At 42.8% G+C, this 19,919-nt stretch overlaps 1 protein-coding gene across 4 annotated transcripts in view; it reads left to right on the forward strand.

Annotated features, from left to right (window-relative positions):
- The first annotated feature begins 439 nt into the window (after positions 1-439).
- LOC103646444 (DExH-box ATP-dependent RNA helicase DExH7, chloroplastic) overlaps positions 440-19,919 on the forward strand; it is a 60,914-nt gene continuing 41,434 nt past the window's right edge. For 2 of the 4 annotated variants that reach the window (XM_008671178.4, XM_035965270.1), the window contains exons 1-21: positions 475-887; positions 999-1,110; positions 1,706-1,905; positions 2,774-2,873; positions 3,039-3,412; positions 3,525-3,743; positions 3,966-4,077; positions 4,169-4,378; positions 5,895-5,974; positions 6,081-6,203; positions 14,825-14,911; positions 15,346-15,446; positions 15,706-15,763; positions 15,985-16,050; positions 16,150-16,232; positions 16,349-16,532; positions 17,208-17,366; positions 17,455-17,556; positions 17,643-17,795; positions 18,079-18,183; positions 19,420-19,560. In XM_008671178.4, coding sequence (XP_008669400.1) covers positions 594-887; positions 999-1,110; positions 1,706-1,905; positions 2,774-2,873; positions 3,039-3,412; positions 3,525-3,743; positions 3,966-4,077; positions 4,169-4,378; positions 5,895-5,974; positions 6,081-6,203; positions 14,825-14,911; positions 15,346-15,446; positions 15,706-15,763; positions 15,985-16,050; positions 16,150-16,232; positions 16,349-16,532; positions 17,208-17,366; positions 17,455-17,556; positions 17,643-17,795; positions 18,079-18,183; positions 19,420-19,560 — 3,063 coding nt within the window. In that variant the 5' untranslated portion in view covers positions 475-593. Of the gene's footprint in view, positions 888-998; positions 1,111-1,705; positions 1,906-2,773; positions 2,874-3,038; positions 3,413-3,524; positions 3,744-3,965; positions 4,078-4,168; positions 4,379-5,894; positions 5,975-6,080; positions 6,204-14,824; positions 14,912-15,345; positions 15,447-15,705; positions 15,764-15,984; positions 16,051-16,149; positions 16,233-16,348; positions 16,533-17,207; positions 17,367-17,454; positions 17,557-17,642; positions 17,796-18,078; positions 18,184-19,419; positions 19,561-19,919 lie in introns of all 4 variants that reach the window. The other 2 variants (XM_008671177.3, XM_008671176.2) reach the window with 2 other exon arrangements.

The raw sequence follows: 19,919 nt of genomic DNA on the forward strand, positions 1-19,919 counted from the left end.
AATAAATAAATAAATAATTGCAACCGTAAATCAAAAGGTCAACACAACTCACAAAGTTGAATATGTCATCGATGATGGTTCCACTCAAATGGATGACATGTTAAATTTTAACATATTTAGAAAGTAATATATAGAGAACTGTTGTTGAAGATGAGTTTTTTCGTTTCCTATATTATTTAAGGACTTGCTAAATCTAAAATTTAGGTAGTATAATTATACATTATTGGAATTGCTCGTAGGCCATTTCTAGTAATCCGCTGAACCGCCGTGCAAAATAATATTTTTATTATAGATTGCAAGCGTAGTTTAAAATAGAAATTAAGATGGAGAGTGAGATAGGGCCTGTTTGGTTTGGGGCTAAATGTGCCACACTTTCCCTAAGGTTAGTCGTTAGAATTGAATAACTAACCTTAGGCAGAAAAGTTAGGCAAAGTGTGGTAACTGAGGTAGTGAACCAAACAGACCCATAGTCTTACTCTTTTAGCCGCGAACCGAACAACCAAAACCCAGCAGTTCCGCCGTCGCGGAATTCCGAAAGCCCGCCGTCGCCGGAGACGATCGCGCACACTTCGCACGGGCACGACTGTGGCCAAATGGCGCCGAAGAAGAAGCAGCCGGACTCGAAGCAGAGGCAGAAGCCCAAGTCCTCGTCCTCCTCATCCGCAGCCACCGCCGCGCCGCGCCTCCAGATCTCGTCGGAGAACGAGCGCCGCCTCCGCCGCCTCCTCCTTAACTCCTCCGCACCATCCCCGTCACCTGCCAACGTCTCGGAAGTCCGCGGCGAGTCGAGGGAGCAGAAGGCGCGGCGGCTGCGTGGCGTGTACGACAAGCTCGCTCTCGAGGGCTTCTCTTCCGCGCAAATCGAGCAGGCGCTCTCCGCGATACCCGTGCGCATCCACTAGCGTTCTTAGAACCTCACGGCGATGATGTGACCGTATGTTCGTATTGGCTGTGAGCTGATCATTTTCCATTCGTGTGTCTTGTTTTTTCTGTGGTAGGATTCGGCGACGTTTGAATCGGCGTTGGACTGGCTATGTTTTAATCTGCCTGGCGATGAGCTCCCCCTCAAGTTCTCCAGCGCTGGCGACAGCACCATGTCGTCTCTCACAGGTATGAAATTTCAAGGTTTTAAGGTTTAGGCGATGAATGGTTCTACATGTGTACACACATCTCTGTGCATGTGCTTGTGTTCTCATCAGTCTACTAGGGTACCCTTTGACATGAATTGGCGATGTGTGACTTTTCTCATACATGTGTGCATAGAACATATTTGCATCATTGATCATTTGCCTGCATTCTGCGATATACTTTTCTGTGAAGTTGCTGCCACACCCATGGCCACCGCCATCGGTGGCATCAACTAGACCACGTGGGCAATCGCAGGAATAATCAGAGGAAGAGGATCTCAATGGGGAGGAGGAAAATTTGCTTCCTTCCTCTGTTTGTCTTCTATATTTATGTTCGGCTCCATTATGTAGTCTATATGATTATACCTTAGGCTTCATCTTCATATGTTATTTGGGCCAATACTCTTGATGGTCCATGTACTCGCTAGTTTGTCTCTTCTTTTCCAATATCGTATAAATATGAAGTGTTGACTTTGTCTTTTCTTTTCCACTCATGAGGCTCTGATTGGTTGATTAATTAGGTGTTTCTCTTTCATGCTAGATTCATGTAATGATTACATCGTTTCTATGTGTTGTAGGAGCTGAAGGTTCTGTTAAAGTACTGTCCACAGCCAAGGACAATTGGGTGCCACAGAGTCGTGAACCTGAGGAGGTGAAGGTGAGCACCGAGGGGTTGGAAGTTAGAATTGGTGGGCGGAGAGATGAGAATGTGTCACTGGATGATGGGCGATTGTCACAAGCTGCATGGATTCGTCAATACATGGAACAACAAGAGGAGGTATAGATGAGTGAACAAGTATTTTTCACATGAATTGAGTCATCTCTTAGTACTCTTTGAAAAACTGTTGGATTTTGTTAGTCTTATGTTTTTTTTGTCCGCTTGCTTAGTCTCCAATTGTATCGTTCTGTTTCATACTTCTCTCAGGTTGTTCTGAACTTCCAGTGGATACTAAGAGCTTCTACATCATGAACCTGTGCAACTTACAGTTTTAGAAGACAAATAACTGATTTTGTTGTCTAATCTAAGTAGCACAATGTTTTGTTCTATTTGAAAAAAAGAACACAAAATGGTTACACAAATTGGTAACTATTGTTCACTGGGAACTATGTTTCACAACAATTCAAGTCTCTTCTTATTTTTATTGCTTATGGTTTATCTTTTTGTTTCAAAACGTTAACTATCCTCACTGCAGTTTTAGATTTTGACATGGTCTCCAATGTGTAGTTTTTTTGTAGAACGAGGTAATACCCTGCTTATAAAGATAACATATGAGTTTTTCCAAGTTCCAAGCCAGGGACACCAGCGAGCGATAACTCTAATATGTAGCTTTGACTATTACTTGTAATAACTCCATGCCAGTAAACATTAAGTAATAGAATGTAAGTCCTTGAGATGACACATCTACTAATGTTATTTTCTTGTGGTCAATCTAAATAATCTTTTTTTTACACATGAATGGGAAATTTATGAAAACATGACACCTTTCACCAATGTATCTGAGGTTGCATGTACCCAACATCCGAATATCCTATGCATACAATTTCACAACCTCTATCAAGTCTTTCTGTTAACTGTTATTCCTTTTCATTTCTTTTAATATCATATTTCTTGGTACATTTTTTCTTTTGGATATCACTGATGTTAGGAAGAGGATGCAAATTCCAATGATTCCTCTACATGGGAGGATCACTGCTTACAAAGTTTTGAAGTTGTCGAAGCAAAGCCAAGTAGGCGGAAGAGCAAGGGTAACTTTGCTTATTGTTTTATTGGCATTCATATTGTAACTATGACATATGTTGTCTACTAGTTTTTAGTTACATGGCCCTGTGGCCCTGACAACTTTTTGGAAGTTTACATAGTTGAGATAGTTTACCGCGAACTATCTTATGATTCCCTCCCGCACTTAACAGCTGCAAAAAAGAATTCCAAGCATGGAAACTTGAAGGAACAGATAAGCTATCCTACCAATTCTGTATCTTCAAATTCTGAAACTGCAAATGTTGAGGGTGTTCAGAATGATTTAGAGGCAAGTGAGGAAAGATCTGAGAGTCTAGGCAATATTGATGAAGGATCTGATTTGAAAAAGGAAATTCCTAAGGATATTGATAAAACTTGTGCAAAGGAGGTAGACGAAGAGGTGATAGAGCTTGATAACATGTTCTTTGAAGACTCATCTGCTTGGGAAGCAGTGGCTCCAGAAATCTTGAAACAGCAACAAATAGAGAAATTATCACATGATGGTTATGGCCATCTTATTGGAAACATAGATGATATATGGAAGAAGGTCCAAGTGCCTTTTTACTCTTTCTTCATATTGATGGGACATGTTTCATGTTTGATTTGTGCTTCTGCTATGTACTATTTTCTAACCGTTCTTTTCTTTTGCTCAACCACAGGGAGATTCTGGTAAAATGCCGAAAGCTGTTCTACAAAAGTTTTGTCAAAAACTTGGTTGGGAAGCACCAAAGTATAATAAAATATCTGAGAGAGATGGCAAATTTGTATATTCTGTTAATGTGTTGCGGGGAGCTACTGGCCGTGGTAAGAGTCGGAAGGCTGGAGGCTTGACGATAATCCAGTTACCTAAACTACATGAAGAATATGGATCTGTTCAGGTTACAACCTTTTTCTGTTACTTTGTACACTAACACTTCTTAGTTCTTACAAATACTCTAGGTAAGCTAATTATTATTCTGATATGGCACTTCTCCCCATGATAATAGTTTTCATTATTATACGTACATGATACACTGAGATATCAGTTCATAACAAATCACACTAGAATATTATCTTCTCTTCTTATCCAAAGTACCAATATTAAACTAAATTATTAACAGGAAGCACAAAGTCGAGTTGCAGCTTTTGCTCTATATCAATTTTTTGCTGACCTTCCACTACGTCAACTGCTTACTGAGCCATACTCATCACTTATTTTAAGATGGCAAGAAGGTTGGAACTATTGGTTATGGTTTTCTTCTGTGATGACTTGAGCATTATAAATGGGGTTTTGAGCTCCAAATTGCACGTTTTCATAAAACAGGTGAATTGTCATCTACATCAAGGGTGCTGGTTACGGAGGATAGGCGAAGATCTGGCTTTGTAGATATGTTATTGAATATAGATGCAGATACAATTCCTTCATCTGAAATAGAAAATTCTGATACTGATGTCATATCTATGGATTCTGGGAATACTGAAGGCAGCAAATCTGTGAATGAGAAGAGACAGACTACCATGACGAGTTGTATGGGTAAGCTTCTAGACCATTTATACCTATTTTAGAATAATGTCACAAGCAATCTTGCTTGCAGATGATTATCGTTTTCCCCTTCCAAGATATGCTAGGTTATCATTCATGACAGTTTGTAGCATACTGAACAATTATATTTACTTTCTTCATTTCCTTGCACTTTGTGGGCAGTGGACATCAATAAGTTTGCTATCATATGGAACATGTTTCCTTCCCATTTTCCAGGATGAATCACATGGAATCCTGAATTTGTCTATCGAAATTCATGTCTTCTATTTTGTATAAGCTTTGATTTCCTATCTGTTAGATGTATATAGATGCATATTTATGTTATCTGTATTTTCCCATTGTATAAGGGTTTAGTGCATATTTATCCTCATGTACTGGTGTATATGTACTCAGCCGGTGGGGAAAGACCGCTCCCACTGTATTATATTAAACTAGCAAAATGCCCCGTACATTGCTACAATTTCCATTTAAACTTAAGTATAGAATATAAAACATAGACATGTGTGTTTCTGTTGGCTAGGTGGGTGAAGAAAGGGCCTCTAGCTGAGTTGGTTAGGTGGTCTAAGTAACACTCCTTAGTTCATGAGTTCGAATCCGAGTGAGGGCGAATTTCATGCTGAGGTTAAAAGATGTCACTCGCTGGTTCCCCTGGTTGTATGCACATGAGATGGACTGACCTATGGGGGTGGATCCTCGTGTAGGGGCTAGGAGGCCTCAAAGCACGAGCAAAGATCCGACCTATAGGGGGCGAACCCTCATGCTGCACTCGAGGCCAACTTTCGTGACCTTTCTCAGTCGGGGCTCCGTTTGAGCTTCTTCTTAATATAATACCGTGGGGGCGGTCTTTCCCCTACCGACTGAGTTTTTCTGTTGGCTAGTTGGGTGTGAATAGGGGTTTAGAGCCAACAACCATGGTTCGAATCCCCATTTGTGCAAAATTTTAGTATCCCAAACTAGCCCTAAATGTGGAGGAGCATGACGATAGTGGAAACCGTGGAACCAGGAAAATTGGTGCTTTAATATAGTAGAGAAATAAGCTTAGTTGAGCTCGATCGAGAAAGGTCATGAAAGCTGCCCCCTTATCATGAGGTCCCGCCCCCTATAGGTTAGATCACTTCACAGTTCGACGACATCTTCACCAAGGGGCTCCCTTCCACAATGTTCTTGGAGTTTTGGTCTAGTCTCAACATCTGTACAGTGTAGAGCTGCGACCGTGGGGGTGTCAGTGTGTTGTGTATTTCTGTGTATTCCATCTATGTAATGGGCCTTGGTCCATATACTTGGGCATATTAATATATCTTCTGCCCCCAATTAGGGTTAGGGTCTCATTTCAACAACAATATCGAATACAAGTGCTATTCATAATACTATCATATTCATACAGTGCCTCATAATCTCTCTTCTAATTGAAATGGTCAAATGAATACAGCTTCCTGTCATTTTTTTGTAGTTCTGTTTCTTCTATCTGCTAATAATCAAAGTGTGATTTGTTTTTCTTCCACAATAGGATTGAAATCAGCAGAGCGTGCAGAGAGTGCAATTTTGAAAAAGCAGTTGGAAGATAAAAGGAAGCTACCAAATTACTTGGTAAGCAATGGATTTGCAAACTAATAAGAATATTTGTTTGTTCAGAATCAAGCACTGCTTCTTCTGTATTGTTACTAATGGTTTTTTGTTTTGACCTTGAATTTAGAAAATGCTGGAAGCAAGAGCTTCTCTACCAATAGCTAGACAGAGGCAACACTTCCTACAGTTGCTGAAAGAGAACGATGTAGTTGTTGTTAGTGGAGAAACTGGATGTGGGAAAACAACTCAGGTACCTGTGACCAATTTCTTTGAGTTCTTCCCCACTATTTGTCATGCTCCGCCACAATGGTTTCCTTCTTGAATGCCAATTGACATTACAAAATGACTATTCCTACTGGAAGGCATGTTTTGCATCATATTATTAGACCATATTATTGCCTGTTGTAGATGAGTACGTTATATAGACAATCTAAATCTATTTCAGGCTTGTATGTCTCCTTGGAATCCTTTTTTTTCTTCTTCGAATTATTGTTGAATCATAAGGAGGGGGGGGGGGGGGTACATGATTATGGCATATGCAGTTGTGCTGTCCCAATGTTTTTGCTCGTTGTTGTTTCATTTGTTGCCGTTGCCTGTTTTATGTCTAAGATTGACTTCCTTTCAAACTAGCATTTCTCTAAAGTTTCACTTATTTGCCAAAACTGATATTCTTCCCTTGAAAGCAATTATACCTGATTTGTTGAACAAGCTTGTTGTAATAAGTTAAGTATGGATATATATTTTTATACTCATGAGGTCATGTTATGGACGTGCCATTTATACCATTTTTTACTGTTGGGATTTCGTTAACAAAGAGGGTTGGTACCTGCAATTACCAGTGGGACTTGGTGGCTGTATAATTGTTAAAAATAAAAAATGGTTTCATTTGAATTTTACAAGTCTCTAACCCAGAAATCAGAGGTGACAACAAGATGCATTAGCTACCACAGCCATTACCCTTGTCTGTGCTGGGCAAGGTTCTGGTTGTGGATTTGGTACTCACATAGCTATTCCATATTTCTTCCAAGGCACAACAATTACATGCAGCCCTGCAGCCCCCACTAATTGGTTAATTTGCAATCAGAAATTGATGGAGCTCAACCTTCAGCCTCTGTTTTGCAAGTGCACAGTGTTACTTTTTTTTTCTGTGACTACATATATAAATATATACCATAGCAAGGGTCTCCCTTGCCGTTTTCCCTATCAAAAAAAAAAAAACTTCATTGTCAAAGTTAGAACACAAAGTGCACAGTGTTACCCGTCCAGATATTTCGTATGTAGTTCAACAAATATGCCTTCACATGCATGATCCAAGGGAACCTCATCTTGCCACTCTCAAGCACAGCCTGCGTTATATTCGAGGTACATTGCATTTGGGCCTTCTTGTGCGCCCCTCTTCTCATTTTGAGCTGGTGGTCTACTCTGATGCTGATTGGGCCGGTTGCCCAGATACCCACAATTCCACATCTGGATATGCTATGTTCCTTGGTGACAATCTTGTATCCTGGTGTCCATGTGTCAGAATACTGTGTCCTGTTCAAGCGCTAAAACTGAGTATCATCAATCACCAATGTAGTTGCTGAAGCTACCTGGATCTGTTAGCTGTTGATCGAGCTACATACACCACTGCGCAAGACAACACTTGTATACTGCGACAACATCAACACAATTTATATGTCATCTAACCCTGTCTAGCATCAGCGTACCAAACATGTGGAGATTGACCTTCACTTTGTTCGCGAGCATGTTGCCATTGGTAATGTCCGTGTTCTTCATGTCCCTACGACATCATAGTCAGGGGGGGGGGTAGCGAATCTGCTGTATATGGAAAGGCCTAGCACCTGGCATTAACGCCGGCCAACCTTTTTTTTTATCGAACGCGCAGGAGAACTGCACATCTTATATATTAAGAAAAAGGAGATATAGGTCTAAAATAGACCCAGTACAAGCTGCCAAAAAAATAGATCAAGACAGAAAAAAGAAGAAGTAAAAAAAGGGGGGGGGGGTATACAAACAACCCCCGTCCCACCAGCACCTAAGGCCACAATCTCCTAAGATCTCTTGCCCCTGCCAAGCCCCACCGAACAACATCCTCATGAATATGCTGCATGATGATGCTGATGTTGGGAGATGCACCATCAAACACACATTCATTTCTATGCTTCCATAGCCACCAAGCCACCAGAATCACTAAGGAATTAAATCCTCTTTTCTGGTTTTTTGGCACCTGGCACTCAGCTTCTCTCCACCAGTCTTGGAAGGTCGTTGTTGCCAATCCTGGAGTCAGGTGATGCAGCCCTACCTTATGCAAAGTCTGCCACCAAGTGTCTCTGGCAAACACACAAGCCACTAAGATATGCTGAACTGTTTCCTCCTGCTGGTCACAAAGGGGGCACCTTACAGGATGCACAAGACCTCGTCTGCTTAATCTATCCGCTGTCCAGCAACGATTTAGAGAAGCCAACCAAATGAAGAATTTACACCTTGGGGGGGCCCAACTTTTCCAAATTCTGGTAGCCGGCTCAAAAGAGACTGAACCAGCCATAAAACAATCATATGCCGATTTAGTGGAATAATCTCCAGATGCAGACGGGGACCATCTATGCACATCAGGAATCCCCGGATGTAACTGAAAACCTTGCACTAGGTCCCAAATTACTAAGAAGTCGATGATAATCTGGGCTGACAGGCTGCCAGATATGTCAGTAACCCATCTATTGTTTACCAAGGCTTCTTGCACAGATCTGCTTTTCTTGATTCTCACTGTAATATGGCTGACCAAAGTGGGGGCAAGGGTAGATATTGATTGCCCATGAATCCATCGATCAGTCCAGAACAAGGTTCGAGAGCCATCACCTACAGTAGTGTGGACTGAGGCAGAGAAAAGAGCTTTGACATTGGAATGAACCTTGAACAAGAAATCTGCCCAGGGCCTTTCTGGTTGAGTTTTTTTGAGCCAAAGCCATCTTAGATTTAAAGCCCATCCAAGAACTTCAAGGTTATGGATACCCAGGCCACCCATGCTAAGTGGTCTGCAAACTCTTGCCCAACCAACAGAGCAGTGACCACCTCTGATATCTTTTCTGCCTTTCCACAAGAAACCCCTCCGAATTTTGTCAATAGCCTTGATCACCCATTTAGGGCATTGAAGCACTATAAGGTGATGGATAGGAATGGCTGTGAGCACTGATTTAACCAAGGTCAGCCGGCCTGCTGTGTGAATGAGGGCAGATTTCCATCCGGTTAGTTTATCAGCTATCTTGTCAATGAGTTCTAGAAAAGTATTTTTGGGGAGTTTCTTGACTGAAAGGGGTAAACCCAGGTATTTGAATGGAAAAGCCACCTCAGTACAAGGAAAAAACTCCTGCGCAGCCACCATGTCTTGTTCCTCACAATGAATGGGCGTCATGCTGCATTTGCTCACATTTGTAACAAGTCCTGAAGCATCTCCAAAGATTCTCAGAATTTCTTTGACCACACTGAGTTCTTCTCTACTTGGCTGCAAGAACATCACCACATCGTCAGCATATAGAGAGATACGTTGCCCATTTCCTCTTCTTAACACTGGTTGTAAAAGACTCAATTCTTGGGCTCTTAAAACAAGAGAATTCAGCACATCCATAACAATAATAAATAACATTGGGGATAGAGGATCCCCCTGCCTTAGCCCCCTATGGTGGTGAATGATTTCCCCTGGCTCTCCATTAACCAGCACCCTAGTTGAGGAAGAAAGGAGCATCTTGGAAATGATATTACACCATACAGAACCAAAACCAAGGTGCGTTAACACCTCAAGAAGGAAAGGCCACGAAACCGAATCAAAGGCTTTACCAATATCCAATTTCAGAAGAATTCTAGGAACCCGCTGCTTCTGAACAGCCTTGGCCGTCTGCTGGACCAAAATGAAATTGTCATGGATGCATCTTCCTTTTATAAAAGCGCTTTGATTTGCTGACACTATCTCAGGAAGTCTGGAGGCCAATCTGTTAGCCAGAATCTTTGTAACAATTTTTGCAAAGCTGTGAATTAAACTGATGGGCCTGAAATCTTTGACTTCCAACGCTTCAGCTTTCTTGGGCAGAAGAGTCACATAAGCTGAGTTAAGGAGATGAAGTTTGGATACATCACCTTGTAGCACCCTATTTAACGCCTCCATAACATCCTCTTTGATGATTGGCCAAGATATTTTATAAAATTTTCCGGTGTATCCATCCGGCCCTGGAGCTTTGTCAGCAGGGAGAGTTTTAATTGCTGCCCAGACCTCCTCCATAGAGAAATTTTGATCAAGAGCAGAAAGGTCCAGGGCAGGACGATGAAATTCTTCCAGATTTAAAGTTGACTCCCTGGGGGCTGCTGTCCCAAGTAACATGTTATAGAAATCCCAGATTACCTCTTTCTTTTCCTGCTGCTCAGAAATTACTCTGTTATCGACCATCAGTTTTCCAATGAAGTTTTTCTTTTTCCTGTGTCTGGCGTGGTGATGAAAATAGGCAGTGTTGGCATCTCCTTCTTTCAGCCAGTGCAGTCCACTTCTTACTCGGGCAACAGTTCTTTCCAAGGAGGCTAAAGCCAAAGAGTGGTGCTTAAGGGAGCGACGTAGCCATTCCTCAGAGGGAGACAAATTCCTTACGTCACGAGCGATTTCCAGCCTGTGAAGGATCTCATTTGCCAACAGAATCTGCTGCTTAATGTTTCCCACTTTTTTCTGGCTCCAGGCTTGAAGGTGCCTTGCAAGCCTTTTTAGCTTGACATGGAACCGCTGCAAGGGGCAGCAGACTTCAAGAGGTTGTGACCAAGAGTTTTCCACCTCTTCCATGAACCCCTCTAATCTGATCCAGAAACTTTCAAAATGAAATCTTCTTTTTCCTTGGACGAGATCATGTAGCCCCAATAGTAATGGACAATGATCAGAAATCTGGGATGCAGAGCTCTGCAAGAGACAATTTGGAAACATGTCCTCCCAGTCTGCTGTACAGAAAATCCGATCCAGGCGAACCAAAGTAGGTGAGGCCCGTTCATTGGACCAGGTGAACTTCCTACCTGAAAGGGGCAGTTCCTTTAGAAGCAAGTCATTAAGCAGCCGCCTAAACCTTCCCATCATAGCTCTATCAAGATTGTCATTGCTCTTGTCCTCAGCTCTATATATTAGGTTGAAGTCCCCACCAATCATCCACGAACCGAGGCACTGTGATCGAATCAGGCGCAACTCATTAAGAAATTGAATTTTATGCTCATCGAGTTGGGGACCATAAACACCCGTAAACCACCATGCCACACCATCCTGCTGCTGGAACTGAACAGAGACTGAAAAATTGTCTATTCTAGTTTGGAGCATCTTGCAGACCGAAATCCTCCAAGCCAAAATAATTCCCCCCCGCGTACCAGCCGCCGGAAGAACAACAAACTCTTCAAAATCAGAGCCTAACAGAGAGAGAATCATATGCCGAGAAATGGATGCTTTCTTTGTTTCTTGCAAACAGACAATATCAGGCTTAGTAGTATCAATCACAACACGCACTGAGTCTCTTCTTGCCTTATTGTTCAGACCCCTTACATTCCAAAACAAAACCTTTGAAGGATCCATCTGAAAAACCAAATAAAACCACTAGGTGCTGCTTAGAACAGCAACCTTACTCAAGGTCTACTGGGCCTTGCCCGGCGATACACAACACATTAACAGGTTCAAAAACATCTGGGACTGTCCATCCAAAGAGGGCTGACAGTGCTTTGATATGAGCTTCAGAGAGTGAGTTTTTGAACAAGTTGCCATAAGCTTCAAGGGCTTTAGGACTTAACAACTCTCCATCGCAAGGCACATGCAGGCTTCTTATCAGGTCAGCTTGAATCTGTCTGCGTGTAGCATTTGTTTTATTATCTCGCTTTGCCAGGCGACTGCTTCTGCGTGGGATGAAGTCAGATGGAAGTTGCTTGGATCGTCTTCTGTGGGGGAGTGGTGGAGGGAGCAGACCATCCACCTTCCTGGTTACTTTGTCAACAAAAACTTGGACTGCATTTCCAATACCATTCTGTTCTTGAGGAGAAGAGGCTTGATTTGGCTGAAGGGCTTGAATGAGTGGGGAATCCTGAGAATCATACTTTTGCCTCCTGTTATCAGCTGTCCTCCTAGTATAAACTTTTAGGGACGTACTGCCCTGGCCAGTTAAATTTTTATTCTGGGCTGCAACTAAACTGAGGGCCCAAGCAGGCTCTGGAGGGGGCGAAATTTGGACGCTCAGTTCCAGCGACCCAGCAAAGGTATGCTGGGGCGAAACCAACGCACCAGATTCTAGCGGCCCATCCAAAACAGAACTGCCCAGCAGATTATTACGCAGGAGTGAGTGGGGCGAAACCGGCCCAGGAACCATCAGCGGCCCAGACAGCTGGGGCGAGGTTTGCCTGGCCCATTCCAGCGGCCCAACCACATCAACTGCCAGGAGTGCCTCATTACTGTTGGGCGGCTGTACGCGTGCCCCAGACGTGAGGCCCGAGGCAACCTCGGGACGGAAACAGTTTTTTGCTTCGGCTTCACCTCCATGGCTCTTTACCCCAACAGCCGCCGGCCGGAACACATCCCCCGAGAGAGCCAACAACTCAAGAACAGGAAGGGGCGCTGAAAAGACTTCATCGTCCAAAGCAGGAACCTGGACCGTCGCTGCCTCTTCGGATCTTGTTGCCCTTGGGACCTGAACCGCCACTGTCTCAGCAGATCTTGGCGCCTCGGGTGCAACGCTTGTGCTGTGATTAGCAGAGCCCCTACCACAGTCATTCACAGGAGCAAGAGGGCCCAGACGTTGGTGGATGGGTCCCCTCTGAAGGTCTTCTCGCCGGCGTCGAGGGGGTGGAGCCTCAGGACGGCGACGATCGCCATCATCATGCTTGTTGTCGTTGCCAGGAGGAGGAGGTGGAGGGGTCCCATCTGACAGTGGCTTCTCGACTGGGGTGACAGTCACCGCAATACTGTAGGATAAACACCGTTTCACATGATCCGCTGGCGATGGCTCAACAATGACCAGATTCATGGCACGTTGAAGCTTCTCTAACTCGCAACACCAAGCCCGAAGCCTGAAGGATGAAAAATCTCTTTTCAGGGAAGTATCCGGGTGTACATCTGTGATCCAACAGGAATTACTAAGTAGCTGTTCAGCAGTGGACCGCCCCCAAGCGTGCAACGGAATCCCTTGTATCTCGATGTCGACCAGCGACGGCAATGCAGCTGCCGTTGCATGAGCCAGCCTTGTCCAGCGCTTGAACTGAATATGAAACTGAGGCCCTCTGAGAACTCTTCCTCCATTGAGCACCTTTGTTGCAGCATCCTCATCCGAAAGAATCAGGATGAAGTCCTCCGGGAAGGTCTGATGAATGGACATGGAATCTGCCTCGATCTCAAAACTTCGTGCCACTTCTTCAATGACTTCAGAGCCTAACACCTCTGGCCTTGTACCAATGATCGTGACAAACAAAGCGCGGCGAAGCGCCGCCTCTTCTCGTGCCATGTCGGGGGGAAAATTCAATACACAAGAAGGCCTGGCAACCATGTTGTGAGTGGCCGTTGCCGGACGAACGTCGTCTTCTCCAACAGATCCTGGGGGATGTTTCACTTGCGGGTCTACCCGACCCCCTTTACCGCGACGCCTTTTTCTCTTATGGGGTATGTCACTGCCATCCGTCGTGGCCAGAGGAGGGGGTACCTCTGAAGACACTGGAGGGGAGAGACGACGCCAGACCGGAAGCTTCGTTGGATTCAACTGAGTTGGATTCGCCTGAGTTGGAGCCAAGGCCCGGCCACCGTCTTCCATGGCAATACGCTGCCAAACCGAGGTGCGAGGCGCCCGCGAACCCAGTCTCTCCTTGAGCGGCTTCTTTTCTTTCTTGAAGTGTGTAGGACACTGTGCCAACGCGATGGCCAAGATGTAGGCACCCAAAACAGCGAGGGGGTCTACGGCACACCGCCACGAAGTGAGAGGTCGACATGCACTTATAGCACTTGCCTCGGAGATCCACAGGGGACCTACGACGAGGCTCACGCTCAACCTGCCGAGACCGCCTGCGTTCCACGAGCTGCCACCCTTCTTCGTCCCTGCTGTATTGAGTAGCAGGACAGCGCTCGGCTTCTGGAGCAGAGGACTGACGTAAAGCCTCTAGCTTTAAGCCGTGAACCTCCGAGAATTTCTGCACCGCCGGGGGACAGGCTGCCTTGATGGGTCCCTTGATAACCGCCTCAAGAAAGGTTGTCGGAGCCTGGGTAGGTGATGAGGAGCGGCGAGTGCCAAGGCCTCCCTGACAGGACCCCCCCGACGACGAGGCAGGGGAGGTGTCAATCCACCGCCGAAGCTTCGGACGTCCCGCCTGAGGAAGGTAGAGTGATGCCCCACCTGAGGGAGCTGCTGCTGGAGTGGACACCGGCTCCGGAGTGGACACCGGCAGAGGGCTGTTGGAGACGCCGTGAGGGCGGGAGATGGGGAGGGGCGGGGAGGGGTGGGGAGGCTCCATTCCGCCGGGTCGTGCCGGCCAACCTGTGTAGTGTTTTGGTAAGATAGATACATGGAGGAGTCAGGATCCTGAAGATTGACAGGTTTCCATAGACCTAGGAGGTTTCCTTTTGCCTCACGTCCTCTCCTCTATATATATACATGTACTGTCTCTAAATCAATACATCTACAATTTTTCTCCAACTCTTCACTACTTTCACTAAGGCTGGTAGCCGGCCTTAAGCTGTTAGTGGTGGATGGCACTATTCTTTTTGGGAACGGTAGAGTTAACATTTAACACTGCTAATCAACTAATATCATTGTAAATCTCCATTGTTGAACCAATCAGATTTGTTTTTGTTTTCTGTTATATGCTTTATTGTCTCTATTCTCATCTTTTCAGGTGCCACAGTTTATTTTGGATGACATGATTGAATCTGAACTTGGAGGTTCTTGCAATATAGTTTGCACACAGCCCCGGCGGATAGCGGTACGATCAGAGGGCAGTTCTTTATCTTTTCTTCGTAATGGTATTATGCAAAAGTTGCATGCCTTATTAATGAAATCTCTTGCAAGAGTGGCTTCCATGGACCTTTTCATTTATGCTTGTTGCTGGCCTCCGTAAGGGTTTTTTTGTATTTTATGGTCTTCTTTAGACCTTTTTCTTCTTAATATAATTTTAAGGCACAGTTCCCCTGCGCTTTCGAGAAAAAAGGAAATCTCTTGCAATACTATATACTGAATCTCACATTGCAACTTTCGAAATATTGCATTATCAGGAGACCATTTGTTGGGGTGGTCACTCTTTCTATATTTGCTAAGGCTTCAAACTTTACTTCTTACATGACCACAAACCACCCCATACCTTTATTCAATCAAACAGATATAGTCAAATATAACTTGGATTGGTCTACTTATGTATAGGCTATTTCTGTGGCCGAAAGAGTATCTGATGAAAGGTGTGAACCATCACCTGGATCGAATGATTCACTGGTCGGATACCAAGTTCGTCTCGACAGTGCACGGTCTGTTTCTTTCCATATATGCACAGGTTCTATGCACAGGCTTTATAAGCATAAATTCTAATTTTGTATATAATATCTCTGATATTTTTTCTTGGGTGGAAACTCTTGAGTGCAACCCTTCCCCCTCTGGGATTTTCCTTGTTACTTTTAGCGCTTTTCCTTTACTTTGGTCCTTTGTACAGTTTAGGTTTACATCAATATATGTATATACATACCACAGTAGGGATTTACCAATGTCTAATGTTTTCGATTGTTTTAGGAATGAGAGGACAAAGCTTTTGTTCTGTACTACTGGTATCCTTCTCAGAAAGTTATCTGTAAGTAGTGCCTTCATATGCATAATAGTTAACATTTGATGCATTTTTTAAATTACATATAAAGGTGATATCAGTTTTTCATTGGTCTTATATGGTTAAACTTTAAAGTGAAGCTGTCTTCCCTCTATATAAGTCTTTCAGCTAATGAAAAGGAGTCCAATTTTGGATCATGCCTTAATGATTGCTAAAATATGTTTTGTTATCCATGCTATATGTTTCAGGGAAACAGAGACTTAAGTGATGTTACCCATGTTGTTGTGGATGAAGTACATGAACGTACAATTTTGGTATGTATCCGTTTCTTTTATTTGTTTTCATGTTACAAAACATCTAATATGTTCCTATGCTGGATGAGGTACTTGAACTATCTTTATTTCTCGTTTCAGAGTGACTTCCTGCTTATTGTTCTTAAGAATCTTGTTGAGAAACGCTCCAATCAACAAGGAAGGAAGTTGAAAGTGATTCTCATGTAAAATTCTTCCCTTAGGCTTAATATTTTACATCAGTAAATTTTGCATTCACTTTCTTACCGTTTTCCCTTCTAATCTTGTTTTAACTCCAATTCTGTTTATAATCATTAATTAGGTCTGCAACGGTTGATTCAAGCCTATTTGCACGATATTTTGGAGAATGCCCCGTGATCAGTGTTGAAGGAAGAACACATCCAGTGTCAACTCATTTTCTTGAGGATGTTTATGAGAAAATGGAGTACTGTCTTGCATTGGATTCTCCTGCATCAGGAGCTTACTTTGCGCAGCATGGGGAAAAGGTCTCATATTCCCAATTCTTTTTCTCAAATACACAGGATAGCTCACAATAGATAAGAGTACACATTCGTCATTGGTTGGAGCCCTGTGCTTATTACTGTTTCTCTTTCATTTGGATTGCTAAATTTGTATATGTTCCTATTGCTCATCATATTTGTATATGCAGGTTTGTCCTCTTGCTCTTCTGTGTTGTCTGTTGTACACTTCTATTACAAAAATATGAAAAATCTTGTTGGTCCTGCAACTTATTTTCGAATAAAGTTGTAGTTAAGTTGGGGTTTTCCTGTTTGATACGTAGTGCTACTTTAGGGGAAAGAGTGTGTTATGTTTTTTTGCAACGGCATATTCTGTCACTGCCCTTCATATCTGAAGAGCTAACCATTTGACATCCATTATACTCCCTGTTTGTCATAGCTTCATCTCTGAGATTCATGCATGATTTGTAGTTTATAGGATAAAATAAAGTGGTCCAATCACATATTTTCATCCAAAGTAATAACTAAATTGTTCTATCGAGTACGTTCAGTGTGTCCACAGCTCCGGCCCCAAGAATTTCTGCAGCTAGGGTTGAGTAGCTCCAAAAAGAATCTTGGAGCTGAGCTGTGCCAAATAGGCATTTATTGTGTCTCTGATCATTAATGCTATACTTACCTTTAATCTATTTGACCCTGCTCCAGTGGAAGCATGCTAGCAGCTCAGTGAACAACCGACGAGGAAAAAAGAACCTTGTCTTATCCTCATGGGGTGATGAGTCAACGCTTTCCGAAGGCTATGTTAACCCTCACTATATTTCTGATTACTATAGGTCATATAATGAGAGAACCAACCAAAATCTAGTGAGTTCCATTATTTGATCTATATTTATGGCATTGTTCGGTTCTAATAACGTTTTTGTTCTGACTAAATCTTTTGTTGTTAACACAGAAACGCTTGAATGAAGATGTCATCGATTTTGATCTATTGGAAGACTTGATATGCTATATTGATGAGAACTGTCCTCAGGGTGCTATTCTTGTTTTTCTTCCTGTAAGTTTACGATGGCATCACATCAGCTTAGTGCTTTGTTTGCTAATATATATCTTAGCCCTTTTCTTCCATTGATGCTGCTACAGGGAGTTGCAGAGATTGACTTGTTGATTGATAGATTATCTGCTTTAGTTAGATTTGGAGGGGCATCATCTGATTGGATCCTTCCTTTACATTCACTGCTTGGACCCTCTGATCAAAGGAAAGTGTTCCAGTCTCCACCAGATAACTTCCGCAAGGTGATTATGTCCACTCCTGTCCCCACAGGCCCACAAACTGACACCTACTGCATCTTAGGCCCTGTTTGAATCCCATGATCTAAAGTTTAGCCACTAAATTTTAGATCACTTCAGTTCTTGAGGCTCCAAACAGGAGGTCAAGTGCTGTCTAAAATTTACTCAACCTCACAAAAACTTTAGACCCCACAAGTGAGCTAAAGTGGTCTAAAGTTTTAGTCCTTAACTTTAACCAACTAAACTTGAGACCAGAGAATCCAAACAGGACTTTCATGTTGTGTTGCAGGTTATTATTGCCACAGACATAGCAGAGACCAGCATTACAATTGATGATGTAGTATATGTAGTTGATACTGGAAAGCACAAGGAGAACCGTTATAATCCACACAAGGTCAGTTTTCTATTTTTTTACTATACTTTTGGAAAAAATACAGGATTCACAATTTGTATATTCTAGAAGTTTTTTACGGTTCAGATTTACTGAAAGAGCACTTGGCAAATTTGTCCATGATAACTCTGTGGTTAACATTGTGTGCTGAAACAATGTTTTACGGGTTAGATATTAAAGATTTTGGGGTGAGTCCTTCAGTAGTTTGTACGATTTTTTTTCTAGGTGACCCCAATTGCTAGGTCGCCAAGTTCCTGTGCTACATGAGAAATATTTTTACGAGGCAGGGATAAGATTGTTCATGGGACAAGGAAAACAATACTGTTAATGTTCCCGGTGACTGGCTGATATGTTGGAATTAAACAAAGAAACAACACTAGCTGGTCTGTATTTTTCTTGAATACGCAGGAGAGATGCATATCATTGCATTAAGGTAGAAGAGAAAAGGGGTTGTTCTTACAAAAGAAAAACTATGCCCCACTCCAAACCAAGAGTGAGGGGTTGTGAACCAAGACAAACTAAAGAGAGAGCTGGTGTAAGGAAGGAGAAGCACTTGACCGCAGCACACACTAGAGCCCTAAAGGAACTCCAACCCTTGTCTCAACTCCCTGAGCTTAACCGTTCCTGCTGAATACCAATGGTGGCGCTCCTCCAAATAGGCATGCACATAAGCTTGTACCCGCGGTTGGGCTCCTTAGCGGGTCTGTCTAACAGTCCAAAACTTCCCACAGGTCTCTATACCATCTGTTCAGCATTCATTTTACTCAGTGATGCTTGCACTTCCAGACTTTCATTTTATACTTGTTCTTCTGGTGCTGTAACCAATAATTTTTGCTTGTTGTATTACACTTCCACAAAAATAACATAGGCCTACTAAGAAAAGAATTTGTAAATGAACACATGGGCTAGTGCTTGATACCTTGACACTAATAGTGGAATTCATAGTTATAATCTTCTACCATGAGTACTACATTGTGTTCTGCTCATGTTTTTGTTGCACAGTTGGGCTTTCATATTCATTGTCTTAAGAGCCCCAAAGTAAAATGCACATGGTGCTCAGAATGAGTGTTTACGTAGCTCGACAGTTCTGTTTTTGTGCATGAGCTCTTGTTACTTATGCATCTGTTGACATAATGTAAGTTATGGAACTATAATTTTAGAAGTTGCAATAATGAGCATTGATTTTAGATATAATATAAAGTAAATTCTGTTATTGGTTGCTTTATTGTATCTGTGCAGAAAATGTCAAGCATAGTAGAAGATTGGATTTCTCGTGCAAATGCAAAACAGAGACGGGGTAGGGCTGGTCGTGTGAAGCCTGGTTTATGTTTCTGTCTGTATACAAGGCATCGGTTTGAAAACGTCATGCGTCCATTTCAGGTTACCACCAGCGTTAGTTATATATATGTATTTTCCTAATGTTCCCTTATTCTGCCTCTCATATATGCCAGTTATCTTCCATGGAACCTTGACCTTCTCAGTATTCATTATATAGTGATTACTTATATTTATATGCTTTTCTGTTTCCTTGCTTACTATCTCACCCTGCTAATCCATTCCCAATATATATCAATCAAATTCTTTTAGGGAAGTTATACAAATTAATTGCAAACCCACATTCTCTGCATATGGTTACTAATTTGCAAGATATGAAAATATGCATTTCTATGACACGAATGAGCTATTTAATATCATTGGGCAAGGCTATCAAAATTTTCCTAAATAGCACATATAGTCTT

This window comes from Zea mays, chromosome 2 (assembly GCF_902167145.1).
Source record: "Zea mays cultivar B73 chromosome 2, Zm-B73-REFERENCE-NAM-5.0, whole genome shotgun sequence".
NCBI lineage: Eukaryota > Viridiplantae > Streptophyta > Magnoliopsida > Poales > Poaceae > Zea > Zea mays.